Consider the following 26,275-nt stretch of genomic DNA (forward strand, 5'->3'; position numbering starts at 1 on the left):
TTGTTCAATGGTAATTAAAATACGAATCTTTATATTCATAAAATACGCTGTGTACGAGCTTCTTGAATAACAGCAAAGACACTGGAGGAGAGGTTGAGGAATCAGTAAAATCGCTTGGTCTCTATTTCATTTCCTTTAGTATAAATGCCAGCTGTCTTTCAAATATGAAATGATTTTTCTTTCATGTCTGCTCCTAGGCTAAAACAATCTGTTTGAAGTTTTATGTGAAGATATATATAAGACTTAAGTAAAATTAACTATACAATACCCCTGAAGCAAAGGGAATATAACTTGCATGGAGTTTTGATTTTATTCTTTCTAGAGCACAGATCACTCTATTACAACATTTCTCTTTGTTCTTGTAGCAGGAAAAAAGGCTTTGATCTTATTAAGTATTTCCAGGCATATAGTAGATGGAAGTGCTGGTACTGTAGGAGGGCATGGTTGAAAATTGATAGCATGTGCCTGTTATGGGTCAGAGGTGACCTTTATGAGCTTGAAAACTTAGTAAATAGATGACAAATCATATGATCATCCTATATCATGTTGCCCAAGGTTTTATTTAATTTTTTTTTAAATGTCTTAGTGACTTTTACCACTGTTTCTCCTAGGAATATTGCAAGTTTTCCTAAATTACTAATTTAAATATACATAAGGAGGTTATGTGGAGTTGTGGGATTGGTTTTTGTGTTAGTTTTTGAAGCACGCCTCTTGGTGTGTATGCCAAATCTTTGTATGAACCATTCTACAGTGAGAGAACAGTACATACCCTAATTTTGATGTCTTAGTGCTTTTATTTGTATTGTCTGATAAATTAGTGGTTGCTAGCATGAAGCTCATTGTTCAAGTTGGAGATTTTTATTTAGATCATTGTGTACAGATTTTGGGTGCTGGCATTCCTTGATACCTGCTAATGTATATAAAATCTGATTTATTTACTCACAAAATAAGTGAGAAATCACATAGAAAATGTGTAAACTTTTGATTAAAAATATTTTCTTCTTTTCAATTTCTTTAATCTGTAAGCCAAAATAAAGCTTAATATTATGCTTAAAACCAAGCATATGAGCAGCCCAATAGAAGATTCGGTGAGGACTGACATATATATTAAAGCCTGAAATATAAATCAGAGGCTTTTACTGTTAGAAGAAGTTCAGTTTTTTAAATTTCTTTGTTTTAGGAAGGACCCATCAATGTAAAAAGTAGTGGTTTATACAAATCCCTTGCTGAGGACTGAAATTTTACTGTTAGGTGTGATAGGTGCTATAGGAAAAAAATACGTATTTCAAGAATTCCCTTTAAATCAAAAAGAAAAAAAGACCTAATCTGTTTCATAAAGAAAATAAAGCACTTGCACTGTACTAGACATAGCCTATTTTTTTTGTTGTTGTGTTTGGGATTTTTTTGTTTCCTTTTTTGCCCTTCACCTGTTGACATACAGAAAATACTCTCAGTTTAAGGAAAGCTTACAACATTTTCGTATAGAGCTTTTAGGAAAAAAATTTAAAATTATACTTAAAAATTGTTTCTATCAATAAGGTTTTATCTTCTCTTTCACTCAAGAGCCATGCTGCAGACCTCAGCCCCCCAAATATTCCAAATACCTCATCTCCATTAAAAATAAACCTGCAGAAATATTTAGGTAGCGATAACAGCACAAATGTAAATTATGTCTTCTTGTGGTTTTTGGTTTTTTTGGGTTTTTTTAAAGCTAATACACAATTAAGCAAACTTTGTCATTCACTGTGGCCTTTTCATTTAGATTTTAGGAAGTGCAACAGTACCGAAATGATGTTTAATAGAAGTCTGATACCATCTTTGTGTTTAAAAGTAAAATAGACTTGCATGATTCCACTCTTTTCAGTTCACCTACAAGTATAGAAATAAGTTAGTTATTTTCTAAATGTACTGTAGAATTATTTAAATATAGATGACAATGCAGTAATGTGTCAGTTATCACCAAAATAAATAATTTTTGCAAAAAGATAATTTTATATCACCTATTACTACTATTTAATATGGGAACAGATTTGTGAGTATATTCAGTTTATTGTTTTATTTTGCTCATTTTATGGGTTGATTTACTATACCAGTCTATGTACAAGTATATTTTATTATTAAATAATATTTATTTTTCTCATCATAGGCTGAGATTGAGCCCTTCTCCAAGGTGGAGAACCTGCATCTTTTACAGTAGATTTCTACAATGCCTATTTAAAAAGGACCAAAAAAAAGTCAGGAGATTTAGGTATTTTGCATATACGCAGTGTGTTGTTATTTGCTTTTTGGTGAGCTAGCTTATATTGGAATATTTTTTGAGAAAATACTCTTTTCCTTGAGAATTTTGAGAGTGTAAGAAGCTTTTTATAAACATGTTGCTGATGAGCACATGTGTATAGATGAACCAGTGCGTAGAGATGAACCAATGCACGGCGTGTGGGGAGAGCTGGGTGTGTTTGGGGGTTTTTAGGGCAGCAGTTGCCGGTCCCGCGGCCGGCCCTGAGCGCTGGGGCAGAGCGCGCGTTGATAATCCTGTGTGATGCTCAGCTGGCACGGCAGCGTGCCTGGCTCTGCCTGTTCGGCACTCAGGAATGGACCTGGGCTTCCAACGTCCATGGAAAATGGTTTTGGTTTGTAAATTTTGGAGCAGCCAGGTGCTAAGATGCAATTTCGCTTTTATTAGTACTGGGCCAGCCCGTGCACAGGGAGGAAGGTACAATTAAAGCTGTTCTGTACCATATGCTGCCCACAGCAACTTACACAAGGTCAAAGCTAACATTTGTGAGTCAGGACAAATATAAGATCATCTGGAAAATCTCTAGGGGTACGCGGCTGTGGACATTGAATAAAGAGAGGCAGTAAACACTGGTCAGCTGGATTTTTATTTCTTTCTGTTTCTTGCTCTTTTTTTTCCCCTCTGCATCCCACTGAAAAACGATGAGTTACAATTCATCAGCCCAAGAGAGTTTTCCCTGCTCCACTCCATTGGGTTGAACTGCCAGTCTGCTAAGCAGTGGTCCCCTGCCAGAAGGGTGTCTTGTCTGCAACAAGCTTTATCAATGCTTTAAAGTGAAGGTTCTGTCCATTTCCTTGGACACATGAGGGCAGCCAGGGAAGGGCTCAGGTGCTGGATGGGCAGTTGTGGGTTTCTCAGAAGGCGAGCACCAAGGAGGAACACGCCCCGTTTGCTCCCTGCCTTGGCTCCCTTTAGCACGTGCACAGCAAGGTCCGCCTGGAGAAATGCAAAGTCTGTGCTGGAGGTGCAGGACCAGAGAGTGGCTTCAGAGAACAGAGGGACAAACGGAAAAGATGGCGCCTGTGTCCCTGCTGCGTGTTCCTGGGGGCACTGCTGGTGCTGGGGACTCCTCCCGCAGCTCGAGCAGCCTTCTGAAGTACGGGGAGCAGGTTAAGAAACAGGCGGAGTAGTTTCAAGTGTTCTGGTTTTCGTTTCCTGAAAATCTGAATTCAGTCAGGAATTTTTGAAGACATAGATGCATGTGTCCCTTAGTGACAGCATGATTTGAAGAGTGTGGTGAAGTGATTTTGCTTAGGAAATAAAATATAAAAAGAATCTTCAAGCACTATATAAACACATATTTCTTCCTAATGTTGTTTTTGCTGCCTTACCTTCTTTTTCTTTCTTTCTCTAGTTCACACTACAATAAAAATAAAAACTACTACTAATAATAATAAAAAAGCAAACCAGGCCAAGAGGTTTCTCTGTACTGAATTTGAAATTTTTGCTAAGTTTGTCTCTTGCTTTTTAACATTACTTTAAAATTGTCTTTCCCTAGGGAAGAAGCTGGGAAGTGCTTGTGCTATGTATCATTACAGTGGGATTCTGCATTTCAAAAATACCCAAATAGGCATGTATAGCATGCCTAAACTGCATAAACATTTATTTAAGATGGAATTCAGTTTAGCTACTCTAAGAAGTTTGAATTTTATACCATCCTTAAAAAATACAGTTTGATTTGCGGACAGGACTGTTCTCTTAAAGGAGTCTTGTATTTCCATTTTGGATGGTGAGAAGGGTTTTTTATATACATGAACCTTTACACCTGGAATTGGAAACAAAAGTACGTTTGAGGATGTGCTGATACTGACTTAGTACACTAGGGCTCTTCATTTTATCATCTTGCTTAAATATTAGTTAAACAAGAATTTGGACTGGATCTTGGGTTTGGTTGGGTTTTTTTGTTGTTTTTTTTTTTAAAGCTTCTGTCTTGCTGTAAAGAGGAACATAGAAAACTGTAGTTAATATTCTGCATTCCTGAAGTTTTAGTATATGATTTTGTCAGAAATACAGTAAACATGAAAACAAGTTTCCTTTTCTTAGAACTGCCTTTCAGCAAAATTAGCTTTTGCTGCAAAACCTGCAGATAATAGTCTGTAAAGTTCTGCCACATGTACAAATCATTCATCAGTGCGCACTTGCATGACTGATGCTGATGGAATGCAGATAGGCTACTTAGCAGAGTTTACAAGCTACAGAATAGGTTATTCATCTTTACTGGTTTCAAAAAATTCTGTCTCAAGCAGCTTGACAAATATTTTCCTGAACTTCCAAGAATTGCTAATAACTATGCTTAAATGAGTAACATAATTCATAATTTCATAAACAGTGTGTGTGATGGGAGCCTTGGTCTTGAGATAGCATGAGCTCATCGGAAGTAAGTTTGGTTGCTTCACTGCTGGTTTTTTAATCTGCTTTTAACATTAATATTAAACACTGATAAATATTTAAGAATTTGAAACAGGAAAATTCCCTGAGAGGATGGATGCCAACAGGACTCCAAGTGTTATATTTATTAAATGCATTTATAGAACAAGACTTGGAAGTTTTACATAGCATAAAATTTGGTAAACCCAGATCTTCAAATTACTGTTGAAGTTATTGGCACTTGTATTATTAAACAGAAGCAACAGTGAGTAATATTTGAAATGTTTTAGCTATATTCCATCCATATAGGTTTCATGGTAGTGTTCATTACCTGTGGTCATCACCAAGGCAGATTTCAGAACTGGGATGATGTTTTTGTTTTGGTTAAACAAATCAAACAAATGTTTAAAAAAACCCAAATCAAAAATCTGATGTCATACATCTAATATCTCTCAGCTCTGAAGTCAGGCCCCACCACTACCCCAGATAAAGAAATCTGAGTTATCATCCTTCTTTTCCTGCTGGAGAGATGTAAACCAATTCAGGGTGCAGGAGAGACTGATGTGGGTCTGACTTGACATCCTCTGCAACCCGTTTGTCGTGCTTGCCCCAGCAGAGGCTTTCAGCCCTTCAGGAGCACTGCAGCATTAGGATTGATGTATATATTAGCACAGCTCCAAAAAAGTCGAGTCCAAGACTTGATAAGTCGTGTAAAAAAATTGGTTTTGGCTTGCGTTTATCGGAAGGGAATTTCCCATTCATAATGGGAGAGTGTTTTGCTTGTCAGCATGGAGGCACGCTCGGTGCCTGTGGGCACAGTGCTTTTGAGGGGATTAAAGATGGGCTCCTCTTCTACCTGCTGGAGACAGCCCTCTTCAAGGAGACTGCAAACAGGCTGACCTTTTAACAGGACTCCTTCCTTGTCTTCGCGGGAATGTCAGCCAGGAAAAACTGGTTTGATGCCTCCTGGATGTCAGTGTTATCAGTTTAATAGCTAAGAGAGGCCGTCTTGAGCAGCCACGTCATATTTTTAACTGCCTTACTCAGCTGTTGCAGAAGAGAAAGCCCTTTGAGTAGGACACCAAGGCCTACTGGGGAGCCGCTGCACAGCCATGCCAGCAGCCACGGCCTACGTGTGCCTGGGGAGGGGTCCCACTGCTTTCGGGCCTTTCAAAGTGAACTGGCCGCTTGCCCTGATGCATTCCCCACTCAAAAATAAAATTGCATCCTTTTTGTCAACTTTCTTATTTAAAACCTTTCTATTTTGCATCTCATAGACTTTGGGTTAATTTTAGTAAAATTTCTCCTTTGCTTTTAAATTTTGTTTGTAGTAACGCAGCACAAAAATTATGATTAGGTCATTAACCAGAAAAAATCCGGCGCTCATCTGCAGGTGATCAGATGACATCAGAGGCCTGGTTTTAATTTGTGGGTAGTTCTGATTGTAACTAAAAGAGACTCGTTCCTTTTGTGGAATTGGCTGGCTATTTCCCCACATCTGGAGTTAATGAAGTCTTTGAGACCACATCAGTTGTGTTTTGCCGCAAGAACCCTTTGATCTGAAAAATCTAGACTGGCACAAGTGCAGCTTCATAACATTGCAGCTATGTTTTTGCAAGCTATAGTTAAGATACCAAAACAAGCAGAAACTGTATGAAGTTATGTGTCTGTGCTAAGACTTTCATGTAGCTGTTTGGAAGGGCCTCTTTTACGTTTATATAATTCATAACATTTTTATTATGTTAATGGCTTGTACATACATATTTGTAAATTATACATTTGTAGGAGTTTTTAATTCCCCTTTTGAGATAGTGTTTAATCAGTTCTTATAAATCACCCAATTATGTAAAATGTTAAAATTTCGGTCTGAAGCTTGTATTTACAAATCTCACAGATAACGTTGCAGTTTAAAAGAAGTAGAATTCGTCACTGTAGGTGACTTCGCATTAATCAGTGTACATCTCCATGGCAGTGCTAAATGTCATAAAGCTTTGTTTCCACTGCTGTCCTGTGACAGTGATAGATTATCCATCAGCTATAGCATATGCTGTGTTATTCTGCACAACAGAGAACTTGTAAATTAAGCCCAGTTTTACCTAATATGTTTGCAGTCTTATGAGTGCGAGTATTTACAATTTGACAGAGTGACATTTCTGTTAAAATATGTCCTAGGCATGCAATATACATGCATTCATCATATAGAGTAAATACATATGTACTGCGAACATTGCTCAGGATGTATTGTCATTCTGTCACTCAGGTCTGGTAAGCATCTCTATTTTACGTCTATTCCATAAACTGAAAAATTTCGAGTAAAATATTGAGCAGCTTTCCGAAAAGCTTTCTTTCCGAAAAAAAAATTCATTTGTTTTCAATAAAAAACAACGGTAAGCAAGCATGTAACTTAAAGTTTTGAGTTTTCCACTTGACTCCTCCTAACCAGGTGTCTGTTTACCTGCTGCCCTTTTCATTCCAGGGCTCATCCCGACAGCTGTGCCCTGTGCCCTTGTCCCGGTTCCACCATTGTGGGATTGCAGGGATTTTGCTGCAATGGTGCCGCTGTGAGCGAGGCCGAGAGCGCAGTGCCTGGGCGCGGGTGATGTCAGAGGCGCTGGCTCAGGCACATCCCGGCCATTTGTTCCCACAACAGCAGGGCTGCAAAAGCGTTCGGCAGCGGGAGGAGGGGGATTGGGATGCAAATGGAGCGGGACTTGCCCACTTCACTATCCTCAATGTCCCTATCAGAACAGTCCGCCTCTGGGAGGACAATGGTTCTTTTTTTAGGGGAACTTAGGCTTTTTTGTTGGTTGGCTTGGTTTTCCTGGCCCTTCTCTTGCTTGGTAAACAACATCTCAGAAAGACCAGGGAGAGTTGTGAATGCCGTAGAAGCATATGTGTGTCTGTATGTGCATAGGAGGGGATCAAAATAATCACTTCTGAATGTTAGGGCACAGTGCACTTTTGAAGTTGCATTATATAAGCTTTAAAGTTGTGAAATTATTCATCATATATGTATTTATGAAGTCATCTGTATTTAACAAATAAGATAAACAGTTAAAAATGCCACAGTTTTTACTTCATAGGAAAAAGATGCTCCAGTTTTGATGTTACATTTTTTATATTTTTTGCTGTCGTATATGTTAATTTGCTTTTTATTTAATTTCTCTTCTAACACACCCTAATCATTGCAATATTCAGTATAGAACAACTACTTACGGGTATAGTCCTCGACTCTGTGAATACTGGCCCTTGTTCATTTTACTGAACTTATTCCTGAATACACTTTATATTTCTTCTTAGAGTTGCTGCAGTGAAAGACTTTGAGTCACTATGTTTATTTGGCATCTTACGTTTTTAACTTGAAAAGAATATTTGTTGCATGAAGTTGAGAACAGGCATTCCACTGGTGTGTTAACACTGAAAAAACAATAGTATTGCTTTTCTTTAATGCTAGGCCAGTGTGAAAATTACGTGCTTGCTGTTGCAGTTTTTAGATTATTCCTGAGGACATGCATGCGTCTATTTCTGATGGCTCTCCAAAAGCGTACGAGTTTCTGAATGGATGATAAAACGGCTGCATCAAAACCTTTCAATTTGTCACTGGATGTGCTTTTCTTTCTGATTGTTGGGATGCCAGCTAATTAAATATTCAAATAGGCATACAGTTGTTTTAAAATAAAATTTGTTTGGGGCCCAGTTGTTTTATCTTGCTTTTTTATCTTGAGCAACAAGTCTGTGCGAGTCATGTACTTAGAAAGCAAAATCAGCATTCAGGCTTTTATCAGGCCACCTGGCTGAGTTGGCACACCAGAAAGTGTGTTGTTAGGATCATTCTACTGTAGTTCCTCTGTACTGTGGCAACTTGCTAAAAAGCAAATAAAACAAGGGCAACAAATGCTGCGGCTTGCTACACTGTTCTTTTTTTATTTGTGCTTTCTCTCTCTATATCTGTATGCTGTTGTGGTTTTTTTAATGCACGACACCCAGTTATTGCTAACCTGCTTTTATTGCCCTCCAATATGTAGGTGTATGCACCATCCCCGAGTTCTGATGATTTCAACAGAGAATCTCCAAGTTACCCATCTCCTAAGCCACCAAGCAGTATGTTTGCTAGCACTTTCTTTATGCAAGGTGGGTAAAATGTCACTTGTCCTTTAGGCAGAAATCTGCAGTCAGACACTGTTTTACTGGGTGAATGGAGAAGTGTAAAAGAGAGCATATTGTGCTAGAGCCTATGGTTAAGTTTTATATACTTTTGAAACAGTTAGATGAAGGGAACTGTCTGTTGATGTAAAGTTTTTCTCATGACATTAATTGCTGACTGAAATTTAAAGGGATTACACACAAGGCCAGATGGACAGAATTCCCATCCTTTGATTTGTAGGGGCTTCAGAGCAGCACACTGGAGCGATAGAGAAAAATGAGGTGGGGGCTTATTGACTCTTCTGGAATCTGACTGTACAATATCAGCTAACAGTCTTATGTTCTCAAATGCTTGTATATCCAGCATGCCAGAAAAAAGAGGCTTGCACTGAACGAAGCAAGAGCAGAATCCATTTCCTCAGCCTCACGTCACACAATTAGCTCGTGCTGCAGTCTGGTGAGGGTTTGGAGCACATGGAGAGCTCAGTGCCTCAGAACGGGAATTCACAGAGCACTTCACTTTGTGCTGCAGAAGGGAAGGGAAACAGCACTGACACACAGGCTGAGGCTTATGTAATGTAGTCATTTCAGCTACTTAAATCTGCTATTTTGAAATGGTTTTTTTATATTTTTGTGGTGCTAGGGTACCTTAGACTATAAATTGCTTGTTTTAGGTAAATAGATGTTTTGCAGTGTATGTTTAATGATGAGTTCTGTTTGGCAAAACTTCTTATCCCTCCACCTCCTTTTTTATTATTTCTTTCAGTCTGGACTTTTTATCAACACTCTTGATTTAAATCTGGCCTTGCTGAAGGTCTGTGTAATTAGCAGAAGTGCGTGGTATTTTCTCAGCTGTGGTTGGATTATATTTCAGCTATAAAGCCTCTGTTGTTTCTTTGGTTTTTTAAAAATAAATATAGCAACAGTGTGGTGGTATGAAAATAGAAGATGCAGTATAAACTGGTCACCATTTCCTCACTGATATTAGTCTCAATAACTGAATTCTGTATTTGTTTAAAATAATCTTCTAAAGGAACAGAGAAATTAGTATTCTTCATTAAATGTATTTTTCTTGTTTCCTTTCCTACTGAAAAAATACTACAAAAAAAGATGGGACCCACAATTCTTCTGACCTCTGGAGTTCATCCAATGGCATGAGCCAGCCTGGCTATGGTGGGATGCTTGGAGGCTCCTCTTCCCACATGTCCCAGTCCGGCAGTTACGGCAGCCTGCACACACACGACCGTTTGGTAAGACTCAGCTCACATTAATCTGTAGTTGTGTATGGAGATCTAACTGATGAGAATTAACTTCTCATTTGCTGCTCATGTATGTCAGTTAAAAACCCAGTTAGAAATCACAGACTTTGTGTATTATTAGATTTATGTGCTTTTAGTTATGTCTGTTGTATAAATAAAAATCTGTGGCTGTGTAATGGTCCGTTCAGAGGTTGGAGGAGTCCCTTTCTTCTGTAAGAAAGAGCTGGGTGTTACATGTTTGGTATCTTAAAATATCAACATTTATTTAAGGACTACTTAATGTCTTATGTCTGCTTCTCTTCTCTCCAGAGCTATCCCCCACATTCAGTCTCACCTACAGATATAAATGCCAGTCTTCCTCCAATGTCCAGCTTCCATCGTGGCAGTACCAGCAGTTCACCTTATGTAGCTGCCTCACACACTCCACCTGTCAATGGATCAGATAATATTCTGGGTAAAAAGTTCTTCCTGATCTTTTTTTTCATTTTACAAGAAAATGAAATTTAGGGCTGCATGACGCACAAAATTAGTAAGATTTAATTTATGGCATGCTTGTAGATCAAGAAAAATTCACCACTGTGATATTTCTGCCCTCAGTGTGGCTGACATAAGGCAAATTGTTTTTCAGTCAGCTTAAGACTTTCCCATTTATTTGCTTTCAGATTCAAGCCTGTGCTCAGGGACTGGATGGGTGTGACTTGATGGCCACTGTCCCTCCATAGTTCAGTACATGTGCGGGCCCATAGAGGCAGTTCTGGCACTGAAGTTTGCAGAGCTGCTCTGGAGAAAGGCAGGAAGGCTGCTTCCAAGGGGAGGTTGATAAAGTGCATCGTAAATTCCTCTCTTAACAGTTTGAGAGATTACAGAGTAGCCAGTATGGTGGCTGGTTTAGCCTCCTCTGTGCTCACCTAGGAAGAAAGAAATAGAGGATGAGCATCTGTTCCTTGCACATATTTGCTCCTCTTGAGATACGGCTGTAGAAGTTAAATGCTTGTAGATGCTCCCTGTTGGTTCAATAGGATTTGCACTTAGCTTCATTTTTGGGAACGTTTTAGACCAAGATCTTTAAACAGAACCCAGTTAGTGAATCTGCATGGGAAATTCAGGCTGGAAAATCCAAGTTTGTCACAAACTTGGAAACAGTGAGCGTTGCATTATTTAGATTTCTGATGTGAATGGCTTACATTCACATTCGATACATTTTTTGGCTTTAGAAGTTGATAATTGGAGAAAGAAGATTTGCTTTTAAAGGGTCTGTCTTCTACAGCAAAGCAGATATTTCTGAGGATTCAGTTCCTCTCTGTGTTTCCAATTGGCAGGGCTTCAGACTTCCTCTTGGCTTAATGGTGTGTGGAGCAAAAGGGCACGCAAAGCTGCTGACATGCAACTGAGAGCAGGGGTGACAGAAAGCTTGGTGCATCAGAGCTTTTCAGGGACTTCTTAAACTAAAGATGAGAGCACAGCACAGGGAATTAGAGCAGGGGGAGCAAGGAGACACACAAGGAACTATTTTGTGAATTTGGCTTTTAGAATTAATTAAAAGTGCAGCACTTCATGATAGCAGTTTAGAAATAAGCTGCAATAATGTAATTTTCTGATTTTGATTTTCTTTTTCATATTTCATTAAAATGAGACTATGATCCTAGAAAATAATTTGTCTTTTTCTAGCTACTTTCACTTGTTGGTCCTTAAGTTATCATGGTGGTACTGTGTTTGACTTTTAAGAGAAGAGCATCTAAATGTAAATCTAATTGTTTTAATTAAATTTTTAAGTCTAATGAGAACTGATTCCATTGACACTGACTTCCTCAGAAAATCAGTTTTAAAAGTGGTTGCTCAACTCTATGTGATGAATAAAATAATAAAAGCAAATAAAATTTCAGCTTTAAAAATAAGTGTTGGGTTTACTTTCCACATTACAGGAAACAGAGGAAATGGTGCTGGAAGCTCACAGACAGGTGATGCACTTGGAAAGGCATTGGCATCTGTAAGTAGTGGTTAGAATATTCAGATCTGAAACACATATTTTAATCCATTATTTATGTGTCATTCATTTGATAATATCAAACCAAGAATTTTCACATATGAAGGCAAGACAATATACTATGATGCAATTTCTTATACTAGAAAAATGTCCTTTTAAATGCAAGTGAAAATGCTTTTATTTGAAGAAGATTCATTCTGAATTGCTTTTTCTTTAGGTGATCAAAAGATTTAAGGCGGATCTGGTTTAAAAAGCTGGTTAGACAAAGTAAAAGATAATCACAAAAAGTTGATTTTAATTTTTTTCTGTAATGTTTTAGGTGAAGTCAAATATTTTTAACATTAGTCTTGGAGCAGATCCTGCCTCAAGGTTTAAAATGTTTTCTCAGTGGCCTTAGAAAACGGAGAGGTTTTGAATGCTGTATTGTATAGCTATAATTTATGGAGGAGCCTTTAGAATGGTTTATATGCATAAATTTAAACTTTTAACTCCTGTTGGAATAATGTAAAACATAGCAAGTATCTTCAATCTACTGTAAGTTCTGTTTCCATATGCATGTATACAGTAATTATTTTTTCATTAGTGCAATCAGATGTGCTTTTTATAAAAGAGTAATTGATAGTCAGCAGCAGAAATTTCAGAATTAGGAATGGTGGTTGGGGAAGCACTTTGTATTTCTTGTCTAGAGCAAACTTTGCAGCCCTGAATGACCGTCCCTGTGTTGGCTTCTGCATCCCTCACCTCATACCAGTGAATGCAAATGTGCATATTCATGCAGATCCTGTTACCCTCCATCCCTCAGAGGGTCATATGTTAAAAGATTACCAGATCTGATAATGTCTGTAATGTCCATATTGGGGAGGAGAACTCTGACCTGCTGGCTTTGAGGAGAAAAATGTCCCTGTTGCTTTCAGGGATTCAGCGAGTAGATAACAATTTGGGAGTCCAGAGGGCAGTTAACGCTCCCTTTCGGTCTGTTTGAGACCTGTCAGGAAAGAGCTGGGATCGTTTTGCCTGCTAGAAATGGCAGTGCTCACACACTGCAGGCTGTTCCCTGCTCTGCAGATGTATTTGGGTGTCTGCTGTTCTGCAGCCGGAACAAGATTTCGTTGTTAAGTCTGACACGCTGGCCAGTTAGACCTGCGGGACTTGGTGACATTTTCCGCTGCTCTCCTTTTCTAAATGATTTTCTCATCCTTTCAGGTATTTTTGTCCAAGTCACTAGCTGAGAAAGCCAGGCTGATGTTTTGAGGAAAAACTAAATATATTGCGAGTGGAAGTCAGGGCAGAAATGTTTAATCTAACTGGTGGGTGGGCTCTGGTTGTCATAGAAACTTGTTTCTGTCATCCCGTGTTGTTGCTTGGCAGGAGCAGCCAGGTCATTCCATAAATCATTTCTGTCATAGCTGATGGTGATGCATTCCATCTGCTCTATCAGTGCATGCCATAGTCTGCACACTTCAAATCCCTCGCCTCATCCATCTGCTTCCCCCGCACCCCGCAGCACGCGCACCCAGCACACTCCCTGCGCTCCCTCTGCGAGAGCGCGGCTGCGGCTGGCCCAGGAGGGAGCTGGGCTCTCCTGCAGGTGAAGCTGACACACATGAATTTTGACAGCTAGGAAATCAAGAATATTTTTCTGTTTGAGCAAAGTTTTATTCGAATACTGCGATTGTCATGCCTTTTTTTTTCCCCCCTAAGATGCCACTGTCTTCCTTTCTGTTTTGGCTTTAAATGCTGCTGCTGCAACTGTTGAGAGGAATTTCTAGTTCTAAAATTCTGTTGATGTACATCTCACAATAGGCCTTTCATGTGTGAAACATCAGAGGACACGACATTTGTTCTTCAGTTTAGGTATTAAAGACCATACAGAATAGTATGTGATTAAACATGTAAGGCCAGATAATACATTTGCAAAGGTTCTTTTATTTTAGGTTTAAGCCTGGATAATTGTGGTCTTAATCTCAGGGTAGGCAAGAAAGAGAATTGTACATGAAAGTATTTACACAAAGTTCCCAAAGCCCTGTGGATTATGCATTAGTTTGGATAATGAACTAGTATAGATAGAAAGAAAAGAAAATCTGGGTATTCGTGCCATTTCTAATGTGTTTCCCTGAACATTTGCCAAACAATAACCCTTTAAGATTGTGCCCATGGAGGGTTATATGGCAGGAGAAACATCTGGTTTATTTCATTGCCTAATGCCAAATCAAAACACTTGGTCTTTAATTTAGAGGAGATCAAACAGGAGGACTGTTTAACTTTGTTGATTATATCAGACCTCTTTGTGATAACTTATGTTTTGATTCCTACCTCAGCACTGGGGTAAAGGCCTTTGTACCGTCTCGGTAGTTAAATAGCCACTGGTCCCTCCACAAAAGAAAAGAAAATGTAGGGAAGTTGACTTCTAAAAGTAATTCATGAATTAAGTTTCTTTGTTGCTTTAGACTCAATAACATTAACATAACAAAGCCTAACTGAAATGTACACTGTAGTGTTTAAAAAATTGGACTAACAGCTCCGAGGTTTGGCTCTGCAGGCTCTCAATTGTGCAGCTTTTGTCTAAGAGCCTTTTCATTAGACCCTGGCATATTGGCACCCCACTGATTGGAATGGACCATGACTGATAGGAGGAGGAGTCTCATTTGTTGCAGTAAAATGAGTCATGTTACCGTTTAAGCCTGGCAGAAGGTGTCAGGGTTGTTCATCATTGGTCATTTAACAGCACAGCAGCCAGGGACTGCATGCAGAATGAATTCTGACCTCGTATTTTAGTTGGGGCTTTGCTGTACTGTAGATTTTCCCTGTTATAAAATACAGCAAAATAAAATTGGTAGGTATGCCTGTGGAAAATGAGCAGTTTCAAAGAAAACTTTGTAGCCTTTGACTTTATTTTAATTTTCTGTATCTTATCTGTCTGAAACTCTCTGCAGTTCTTACACTGACACCCAAGATTTATTTTTATGCTGATGTACAATGCATGAATTTCCTCCGGTAGTATGAGGTAGTTTGTTCTAAATATATTTCCTTTCTAGCATGTATGAAAAGGAGGAAGCATTTCCATTAGGGAACTGATGGTCTTTTCTAATGGAAAAGTACAATATACCAGGAAGGAGCATGTGGTCTATCAGGTCCTGGTTTTGTCAGTTCAGAAAATACAATATGGAACTTAATGAAGTTATTGTCAGCTAAATGCTGAAATGTCATATTGTCTGTGTGAAGAGACATCAACCACACTGCCAGTGAAGATTTTTTTAACTGCCATCTGATGACTAACAAATCCTGGTCTCTGCTCAAGTAAAACAGGTTTGAACTGATGACCTATAAAAATATGTTCTGAAGTCCATAGTCAGCCTCTAAATCTATTAAATTCCCTTCATAAAATGAATTTTCCCAGTGTCTTGAGATTTTAATTTTTAATTAAAGCTTTAAGCATTATGTCTTCTATTTTTACCGATAGTTTTTAATTTAATTATTAGCAAGAAAAGAATTGTTGTAAGTTTAGTATCTCTAGAGGCCAATTGATACTGAAATAAGAGAGAAGCATGTTATGTGCTGCAATACATTGCAAGAGGAACAAAATTTCAAGGTTTTTTTGTTTGGTAGTTACCAATAACAAGAGAGCCTGAATGCTTTCTTGGTGTTTTGTGAAGGATTAATTTTTAGCAGATAACATGTGTTGACTGCTAAAATCTCCGTCTAATGTTTGGAAAGTCATTATTCATTGGCATTTTCCTGAAGTTTTGTTTGATATAATTAGCTGTGTACTGTAATCTCTTACGTGAATCGTTCCCCTGCAGAGACAAAAAGGCTGTAATTTCTGCTGCTCTTAAATGAGCAGGAAGGTCAGTTATACTTGTGTCACTGTGAAATACAGACTGTGCTTATTTGGACAGCTGCTTGAAAATGAAAGTTCTTTGGACATTTTTAGAGCCTTGAGTGTAATAAAGCAGAGCTATGATTGAAGGATCAAATTGCATTTTTTATCAATCCAGAATCAAGAGTGACAATTAAAACATGAAAAAGAATCCTAACAGCATTTTTCCTGTGTATTATAACATATATTGATATATAATCTCTTTGTCTGTCATCAGATTTATTCTCCTGATCATACCAGCAGTAGTTTTCCATCGAATCCATCAACACCAGTTGGGTCACCATCGCCTCTTACAGGTAGAGACTGGCCATTTGTCAGTACTTTGTTTGTGGTTTTGAAAATGTCCTGTTGGAAATCAGCATTAACTTCCTTGCATAACTGCTTGTGCATTTTGGTTGTTTTTCCATTGTACAAAAGAAGATTTATAAATCCAGATTCATAGACATTTTGTTAGGGGGACTCACTTGAGTCCTGGCAACTTGCTTTGAAAATTAGCAAATTAAAATAATGTTTGGAAGCATTAACTGACCATATATATGAGGGCTATAAAGATATCTTTACGGATTTGCACTGCTGAGAGAAAGAAGAGTGATTTGATTTGATTTGATTTGGGTTTTTTTAAAGCTATATGTTAAAGCTCTGCGTCAGCTTTCGGTGACAAACACAGCAGATGTGTGTTCCCTCTAATGAAAATATAGTAGGCTATGAGACTATCCAACTTGTACACAAGATAGCTTTTCATTCATATATTTCATGAATGTTTTCATTCTATGGGAGAAGAATTTCTGGCATTTTCAAAAAGAAATGCTGTGTATTGCAGGCACCTCTGTCACCTGTGCTTTGTGCGTTTGTAGTGTGAATGTGGGAAGAAGCATTCCAGTGTGGAGATGAACTGTGGGCAGCTGCCTACAGCTATTAGTGCTAGTGCAGCTTTCACAGACACTGTGGCCTCAGCTGTCTAGTAAAAGTTGAACAGCTGTTCTCCATATAGAGAGGACTGTGAAAGCTCCATTGACTTAAATTTGTTGTTTAACAAAGAACTAGAATTACAAGTAAGATGATGTAACTTTAACCCTGTTCTTTCCTATAGTGCAATTTGTTAAATTATTTAACATTTATACAACAGTCTGTTTCCATGTTCTCTGTTGTTTAATATATCCCCGCAAGCTTCTGGCTATTGGTCACTTTTTTGTAAATGTTGTGCTTCTTACAAAACAATAAAATTACCTTAGGTGGAAAGGGTACAGAATGAGTTTAGCTGAATGTTTTTGTAATCTAGATGAATAAATTAGTAAAGGTATTGCATGCAAAATGCAGTCATAATCATATGGCTGTGAATATGCATATCTTTATATGCAGTGTCACTCAAAGCCTCCATCATTCATGCTTCACTCCTGTTTAATGGACACTGCTCTGGTTTTCTGTGGATGTAATGGATTAATGAATATCTGACATGGCTTACCTGAGCAGCTGCTTTAGGCATTTCTTTTCTATTGAATAATCCATGTTGAATTGAGTAATGATGGGATTAATGGGATTTTTGATTTAGTGATTACAGTTGACAAAAATGTTTTGTGTATTCTGTTGTACTGAAAAGGCAGATCAGACCAGAAAATTATTATTATTTTCTTTTTAACATCAAAGCAAGTATTGAAAATATTTTGTGACTGGAAGAAAGAAGTTCTGACATTTCCAAGTATTTAAAATTATAAAGATCCCAAAGAGGTTTTTTTCAGGAGTTGCCTAATGAGATACTGCACCTCGTTTTGTAAGTGTGAAAGCACTAGCTAATTTCTGAGCTTAGAATATAAATTTGAGGCCACTAAAATTTGTGGTTTTCTTTTGCTCTTGTTGTCTTTGTCTGTTGCAACCTGTATGAAATGTACAAAATTTGCACTTAATGTTCCTTATTCTGGATTCTGATCATTAAGACAGTAGTAGACATGAGCAAATAATACTGAAATCCTTTTCAGGCTCAAACTTAGCATCTGCTTCACATTTATACCCTCCCATCCCCTTTAATTCCAGTGATACAGAATTTATCAAGCCTTTGGTAAATTGCTCCAGTAGTTAATTACCTTCATTTATGAATCTGGACTTTTATCTTTATTCCCAGATGAGTCACTAAGAACACGGTGAAGCACAATGTGAAGTAATTACTACTGCATTTATTGCTATTTATACTCCTGGTAGCCATTTTCTGTCTTGACCCAAAAAGTTATTGCAGATAAAACAAATGTTTTATGTGTACCGAAATAATATATTTTGGAGCATTTTAGCCTTCGTTGTCATTTTCCCCTTTTGCAGTTAGGTATTTGTTTAGTTAGCATTCATAATATTACAGATTGCTTCAGTCATAATTTGCCCATGCTTTAATTGTGAGTTAGGGTAGGAGTACTGTGTTTACCAGGGAGAGCACTGACAGATACCAACGTCATGAGACCTTGGGGTTCATAAGCTCATGACTGACTCTGGCTCTTCTGTTGCTGAATGAGGATTAATGACGTTTTTTAATTCAGTTAAGTAAAAGCTTGGAGAACAACTTGATGAAAACCCCCAAGTATTATGAGACAATAGTGCGTGTCTCGCCTGCCCTGCCCTCATTTAATTTCTAATTTTACATAAACATGCCCAGAGCTGAGCATCTTGCATAGTTTTAGTGATTGTGTACACGCATGTGAAGTTTATATAGGGATCTGAGTGGTGGGAGCCTCGGTATTTTAAGAATCCTTCTGCAGGATCAGAGGCATGCAGGAGGTTCGGTGGGTTCTGAGGGTGCAGAGCCAGCCCTCTGCAGCTCTGAGTACATTTGAAAGGGGAGCCAGAGGATTAGTGTTGGGGAGACTGGGGGTAAGAACAATACTGCAGTGATTGCTGTCGGTGACCCCTGTAAATCCTAACACTTGCCTGGCTTATTTGTTTTTTAATGCTGCTGTGTTGGTGCTGCCCTAAAAGCTGCAGTTGTTAATTGCAGGGCTTGTGGTGCCAGGATGCTTTTTAACATAATTGGTGGATTTCATGCACAAACTTCTAGGAGGGGGAGTGGAATGAGGCAAGCAGGAAATCGGTGCCATCTGGCAACGTGCAGCCATGGAGGCAGAGTGCCACCGCTCGGGAGGAGCCCCGGCGGTGCCGAGGTGTCACTGAAAGCTGCAGGTCACAGTTGGGTTGGTTGTTCCCTCCCTTCTTCTCTTTTTGTCTCCTTCATGAGATGAGCCACTCACAGTTTTGTTCTGGGCTTACACTACAGAAATAGGACTTTCTTCAGTTAAAGCCCCCAAACATACAGAGGAGGTGCACGGGCTTTTTCAGTCTGCGTGCTGCTCACCTGGCCACCTTCCTGCTTAATCCTGAGCTGCTGCTGTGCTGCAGGGAGTGCTACTCTGAGTTCTGATAGCAGCAGTGCTCCTGACCACAGTCCTGTCTCTAAAAATGGAGTTCTGAGCAAGGAAAAATTTGAACATTATGCTGAACCAAAATGCTCCATAGTTTTTTCATTAATGGTTATGCAAAAATAAGTGGGACTCCAAGCATTATTCCCAAGTTCAGGAATGAGAGCAATGCAGACGGAGACTACAAGTCCAGACCCAGAGTAGCTGTGTGAAGTGAAAGTTGGTAATTATAAACTTACTCACTGAATTCTTTGTATTTTAAAAGAGAATTCCAGCACAATTATGGCAGCTCTGGACTTGCATGAAATAGGAGATTTTTATTATTTTTTAATTAGAAAGGAAATATTTAGGTATTTTAATAGCTGTGCAAGCTGTACTCTTTTTGTTAAATAAAACCTTGTCTTTAAAAGGTAACTACTTGCAGCTCTCTGAACAAAGGAACTGTAATGTTATTAAACCTTTTCCCAGTTTTCCAGACGCACAGCTCTGGCTGTTATTGAAAGAACAAGCCCACAGGCTCTTCCTTTAATGAGCTGCGTTGGATTGTATATCCATAATTTATTAATGTAATTGCTTTATTATTACATTTGTATGGCTGAAAGGAAGCTGTCTCTAATGGCCATAGAATTTCATGTAGTATCTTTATAAAAGATGCATTATAAGTTGGTGAGAAAAATGCATGTTGTACTACTTCAGGCTTTGTGTTAAAAGTACTGCTTTATTAGTTATTGCATTTCACATCTAATTATTTAAAAAATTTACATGATAATTAGGTATATTTATGTCAGATTAGAATGGCTATGTTTTTGAATTTGAAGTATATAGGTAATATTAATTTAATTGTCAATTTGTTGCACAATCAATGATTCTTCTGCTGTGATTTACCTTAGTATATCTGAAATATCAAATGGGATTGACTTAGATATATTTTTACTCTTCTAAATCTAAAATGGTGTGGTATACAACTTGACTAGATAAAGCTTTTAGATCCAGTTTTAAGTTTTTGTGTTTAGTAGAGAGGTGTTATAAAAATGGTTCTCCAGTTCTCCTTAACTTGGTGCCTATTTGATGACTTTAAATATTTTTGTTGTGTATTTTAACAATATAAAAAATGCACCTTCATATACTGAACAGAATCTGAAGAAGAATTCAGCAGGTCTTTTTTGGTGACCCAGGCAGAGACAGGTATTTCAAATATGGTGTGTTTGTACTTAGTCCACTTCTTAATGTTGAAGTACTCAGACGATGTCCCCCGCTTTTGTCACTGACGGCGATCTAACCCTGCAGATGCCAGGATATGAAAATTATCCCTCACTAAGGCAGAATGAAGGAATTTGTCCTCCTTTGTATACCCATATGTTAGCTTACCTTTATGCAGAATATGTTGGGTTTAATTATGTTGAGAAATACAGTCTCTGCTTCCCACTTCTGCTGTGTAAATCTGTGCACTAACCTAGACAATTTTGACAGGTGCCAGTCAGTGGTCGAGGAGTGGAGGACAAGCCCCCTCATCTCCCAGCTATGAAAACTCTCTACACTCCTTGGTAAGAATTGGTGAAAGCAACATAGTACTTTTTACTTAGGAGTTGAAGGCTTGGTTTTGTATAAATCCTGCATATCATTAAAGGAAACAGTAGGATAGCATTACAAATGAATTCTTTGCTAACAAATGGCCTGTTCAGTTGAACAATATAAGACGTGCAGGGTGTGTCTTTCACCATCTGTTCCTTGGGCATCAGGCTTCTGTGCTGAGGACAGCTGGTGCTAAAGCGCTGTTATGAGATTCTGGTACCTTTTCACAAATCCATAGCTAATTCTTATCTAAAGTTCAGTCTGGAGAAAGATAAAGACTTCATGCCTCCGCATTTACTTGTCCTTCCCCCCTCTCCCTCAAATGGCTGTCTCTAGGGCTTGTTTGCATTACACTGTTATTAAAGTATTAATACATTTTATTTGTAATTATTATTTGTTGTCAGGAATGTTCATTTATTAATTAAACATGTTACAGAAAAACACACAGGCAGTAATCTACAGCATTGTAAATTTTCTTCTTTTGAGGATTCAGCAGAGGATTTCACTTACTGACTTCCTTCTTACATTTCCGATACAATATTGAGAAGGAAACAGGGAAAATTTGAGGGAAGGTTTTGATTAGTTGCTTAATATTTCTAGTTTCCACAGATGTAATTTCTATTTTTTTCTGTCTAACAAGAATAAATTATAAGTTAAATCAGATTTCTTTTCTTCAATATTTTTGCAATTAAATATAATGGTTATGTACATCTTAGACTCCTAACATAACTGCAGTGTTAAATATTAGCCTTTTCTTATCTTAATATAATCAGATCTCTGTTGCATTAACTTGACTAACAATTTATTGCTGACATGCACATCAGCTGTTTCCTCACCTCTTTTTTGAATTAATCTTAACCTGTGCTTTGCTTCCTGTTCTGTCTTGACTTTGCCAGAAAAATCGAGTTGAACAGCAACTTCACGAGCATTTGCAAGATGCAATGTCCTTCTTAAAGGATGTCTGTGAGGTACTATTTCACTTTAGATGGTGCCTTTTTGTGTTTCAATTAACGCTTCCTTCGGATTCCCCGTTAAAAACTTAAAATAGCGTAGTGTGTGACCCATCTTTTGACTCCAACATCCTGCTATTTCAGTTTCTAGAGCTGCAATGTCAGAATTGGTTTTGCTTTGGGTTTTTTTTTTTTTTTGGTATTCCTTTTAATAAAAGAAAGTAATTAAAAGAAAGTAATTTTAAGGCAGACTTCGACAGTAACACAACTCACTTTTATTTCTGAAATACCTAATCTGTTTGAAGGTCTATTTTAAAAAATGATAACTTGAAGTTTCGTCCAGTTTTTTCTTTTGTAATGCAGATTCTCAAAAAACCACTGCCTCTCTTAATTGTTTCCAGCATGGTGAGGCTGATTTTATGATCATTCTTTCTTGTCCTGCATTAGCTTATTTTGTAGCAATTCCTTTTTTTCTTTTCATGCAATATAATAGCAGCTGAGTAACATTAACCTTATAATAAGCTTCACTTTCAAAGCTGCCACCTATTTGTGGAATGAATGCTATCTTGAACAAAATCTCCAGATAATATTTTCTTTTTCCTGTTTGTTTGTAGTGCTGGTAGGTGTTCTCCAAGTCTTTTGATACTATTTTGATACCACATTTCATCTTCTATCTTTAATACCTCCAAGCTAGACTGTGTTGTGGTGGGAGAGCCTGGGGATTTATTCAGTAATGGCTGTTCCTGTCCCTCTTGCAGCAGTCCCGGATGGAGGATCGCTTGGACAGACTGGACGATGCCATCCACGTGCTGCGGAACCACGCCGTGGGGCCTTCCACCAGCCTGTCAGCTGCCCATGGAGATATCCATAGTTTGTTGGGACCATCCCACAACGGGCCCATTGGAAGCCTGAACTCAAACTATGGAGCGTCCAGCCTTGTAACAGCCAGCAGACAAGCATCCATGGTAATGATGTTATAAAATATGTGTCTGTTTATGCAAAGCAACTCCAGCTAATGCATTGAAACTATTGTAGAGCCTGCAGAGGCAGAGCTGGGCTGGAAGACTCATATTTATCAGGAAGAAACCACTTGAGATTCTTGTGGAGGACAAGATGGCAGACAGCTTGCACCTGCTATGGGTTTCCAATTAGAATGTTGGAGTGGGGGTGGGCAGAAATGAGGGGGAGGAAAAAGATAGGAAAACTTAGACTTTGGCCTGGTCAGTGGCCCATAAAATCCTGCTGTGACCATATGCAGAAAGCTGAAACTTTCTGCTGAGAGCGTTTCAGCTTATACATGCATTTTTTCCAGATGTGTAATAATTGGCAGAACCATTTTCTCCTTGAAATAGTGAATAGGGAGATTGAATGGGAAAAGCAGTCGAGAAGGACTGAATTTCAAGTGTTCTGGTCTGGAAAAGCTGTTTATTGTAAATTGGAACTAGTCTTCAATAGCAGATGCTGGCAGAGGACTGGGAGGAAGCTGTTGGAATGTGGAACCATAGTGTGCGCAGGCTCAAAATTTAAACTTTTTTTCTAAACGAAAAGGAGTTTGAGCACAGCTGTAGTGTAAGTAACAATGAAAAGGAAACTACTTTCAGATTAATCCCCAAGAAGGGTGAAATAATTCAATCCATCTCTTTTTGTTTTTTTAAAAATGTGAACTGTTCCGAAAAAATGTAGTCGAGCTTTTTATAGATCAGAAATATGCTAAAAGCATTACACAGTAAACAAATCTATTTGTAGCATTGCTCACTTCCCTTTTTCTTCCTTTTCATTCCACCCTTCTCAAAAATGCTTAAAGGAAAAAGAGCTTTTAAAAACATGCTTGTTTTAGTGGTGCCATGTGTTTGCATGTTTACAGCGTAATTTTAAAGACCAGTTACATGCTGTGAAATTTTCTGTTATAAAACAGATTCACAGCTGGGTACTGTGTGATCAAGGCAAAATTTCACCTATCATCAAAATAATTAGGTACCCCAATTGCTGAAGGGTTTGTATTCTATAAAACAGAATTAGTTCCAGGCTCTCCCATTCGCACGTCACACATCCATTTATATTAATTTCAGGACCACTGCAGTAAACATCAAAAAGAACTGCTTGCTTTCTATAAGCTGCGTGGGTTTGGGGGCTTTGGGGAGGGGGTACTTTCCAAATGCACATCCAACTTCAGCTTTCTATACAAGTTCACAGTTACTTTTAGTAATGAAAGAAGTGATGCATAACTACTTTTGAATTTTTTCACAGTACCTACAGAGATTTAATATTTAAAGAATGTTGTTAAAGTTCTACCATGTTCTAGGGTAGACTGAAATTTAGTCCTACAAAAGAAAACTTTTTCCCCCTCTGCTCTTGATGTGGTGTAAAGTGAGTGACTGAAACTGCAGTGACAATTTTTTTCTGTGACTTGAGGAACCTTCTGATACTGCTAAGCCAGACACAGTCAAATATATCCAGAAGTGCCAAATTGTACCTAAAAATCTCAGTTTCTCTTTTAAATCAGTTACGATAAATATTTTATCAACTCAATTTTTATTAAAATAAGAGACAGTGGAAAATGACTCTCCAAAATGGACAGAAGTTCCTTGATCTTCTCTAGTTTAATGTAGTTGTGCAACTTAAATGTAATACAGACCTAATTTATCATCTAATTATTTGACTGACAGAAGCTTGTCTGTTAGAAATAAATTTAAATTAAGAAAACCAAAAAAAATTTGCCTGTACATTTCATCCTCACTTGGTGAAACAAGCTTGCAGATCAGTTTTGCCTTGTAAAGTGAGTCAGCTAAAGAATGTCTTGGATTAACCTTAATTTTGTTACATCAGAATAATTGGCTCCAACAGAAGGCATGCAGTTGTGGTCTTGCCCAGTCCCCAAAGAGTGCCCTTTGACATCATTGGCAATTGCAGGAGCTCAGCGTGGCTGAGCATGGAGTCCTGAAAAAGGTACAGAGCAGGGCTGCCACATCTGGCTGTGCTGCAGACTGAGGGCTTCATTGGTGATGACTGCATTGCAGTAATGCTCCCCAAGTATCAGGGGGAATTCTTCTTCAATAACCAGTTCATTTCAAACTCTTATTTACTGTCAGGTTGGTGTTCTTTTTAAATAGTTAGTAGGAGAGCAGAGGATTTGACACGCGACCTGAACTGGAAGATCCAGCCTTCATTCCGGATTTAAATACTGCTTTACTTGAGATGACATCCAGTAAATTTTAAGAAAATAATGAGTATTGGGCTAACATAGTGAGAAATGTCAACATTGATAATGGTGATTACCTATTTTTGAAGTTTTGTTTGACATAGGGTCAAGAAATGTTCGTTGGAATTCAGCACTAAATGAAACTTCCTTGTTGAAGGAGAGTGGGATCTTTGCACAAAACATTTTTGCTCTTAAAAAAAAAGTAGGAAAAAAAATAAATTTAATTTCCCTTGAAGATGATGATCTTGGCAGAAGGAGCTAGGAAATGAGTAATTTAACTCCTTTTTATGTAATTAGTGTAACCAGGCATGGTTTTATTTTAACATTTGCTTAATTTTTGAGCCAGATTTATTTTACAACTCTAGTTGACTTCATTTCCTGCTTGCTCTGAATGGTCTTGTTTTCTTTTTAGCTGGGCTGGCCATTAGACTTATTCAAATAGATTTTTAATATCTCAAACTCATCAAATATTTGCTAACTGGCCTTTGAAGTTGATTTGTATTTTATTTCATGTATTATTGAAAAGTTAAGAAGTAATACTTTTTGTTCTTATTCAAGCTGCTTTTTATTTGTCGTTGTAATACAATGGAAAAAGAACAGCCTGAACTGATTAAAAATAAATAAATAAAAGGCCTGGAAACTCAGTTAAGGATGAAACTCAATCTTTAAGTCAGAGGGTTTTTTCAGGTATAACAGGAATCTAAGAAAATTGGTGATCTCCCTCTTTGTGCCCTGTGCTGCTGCAGTAGAAGCATGAAAGGCCAGTTAAGCAGCTTTGCCAACACCAACCTCTGCTCTTGCTCAAACCTTTCCAGAGTTGCTGTTTCCCTGTAGAGATTGTGCTCCCACTGAACAACTCTGAGCTGTCTGAAGTGTAAAATTCTTGATTACAAAGCCCTTTTCATTGCCTTAATTATGCACACCTTGGCTAAAATGGTTTTAATGACCGTAGCCAAACTGACCGGCTAGTAGGGCTTGAAAAGTTCAAAGACTCAGACCAAGAGTGGTATTTTTGTTTTCCAGTTCTCAAAAGCTTTCTGTGCTAAAATAAAAATGAATAATCAGACTAAAGTGTGAGATGCAGAACCAGTATTAACAGGACAGAGATGTCCTTTCCCCACGTGTCACTCTCGGTTCTCCTACATGCAGTTGTGTGTCATCACTGCCCATGATTTGTCTAGTTTTTATTTAGTTGCCTAAAATACTTAACTGGTTTTCTGGTTTCAGATCCCAAAT

At 38.1% G+C, this 26,275-nt stretch overlaps 1 protein-coding gene across 14 annotated transcripts in view; it reads left to right on the top strand.

Moving 5' to 3' along the window:
* The window catches only part of TCF12 (transcription factor 12), a 161,245-nt gene that overhangs the window by 122,381 nt on the left and 12,589 nt on the right, over positions 1–26,275 (top strand). For 6 of the 14 annotated variants that reach the window (XM_054642447.2, XM_054642452.2, XM_054642448.2 and 3 more), the window contains 8 exons: positions 8,689–8,794; positions 9,917–10,056; positions 10,375–10,519; positions 11,988–12,052; positions 16,144–16,222; positions 20,789–20,862; positions 21,787–21,858; positions 22,599–22,805. In XM_054642447.2, coding sequence (XP_054498422.1) covers positions 8,689–8,794; positions 9,917–10,056; positions 10,375–10,519; positions 11,988–12,052; positions 16,144–16,222; positions 20,789–20,862; positions 21,787–21,858; positions 22,599–22,805 — 888 coding nt within the window. Of the gene's footprint in view, positions 1–2,224; positions 2,249–8,688; positions 8,795–9,916; positions 10,057–10,374; positions 10,520–11,987; positions 12,053–16,143; positions 16,223–20,788; positions 20,863–21,786; positions 21,859–22,598; positions 22,806–26,275 lie in introns of those variants that run through there. The other 8 variants (XM_077185362.1, XM_054642454.2, XM_054642463.2 and 5 more) reach the window with 5 other exon arrangements.

This window comes from Agelaius phoeniceus, chromosome 13, assembly GCF_051311805.1.
Source record: "Agelaius phoeniceus isolate bAgePho1 chromosome 13, bAgePho1.hap1, whole genome shotgun sequence".
NCBI lineage: Eukaryota > Metazoa > Chordata > Aves > Passeriformes > Icteridae > Agelaius > Agelaius phoeniceus.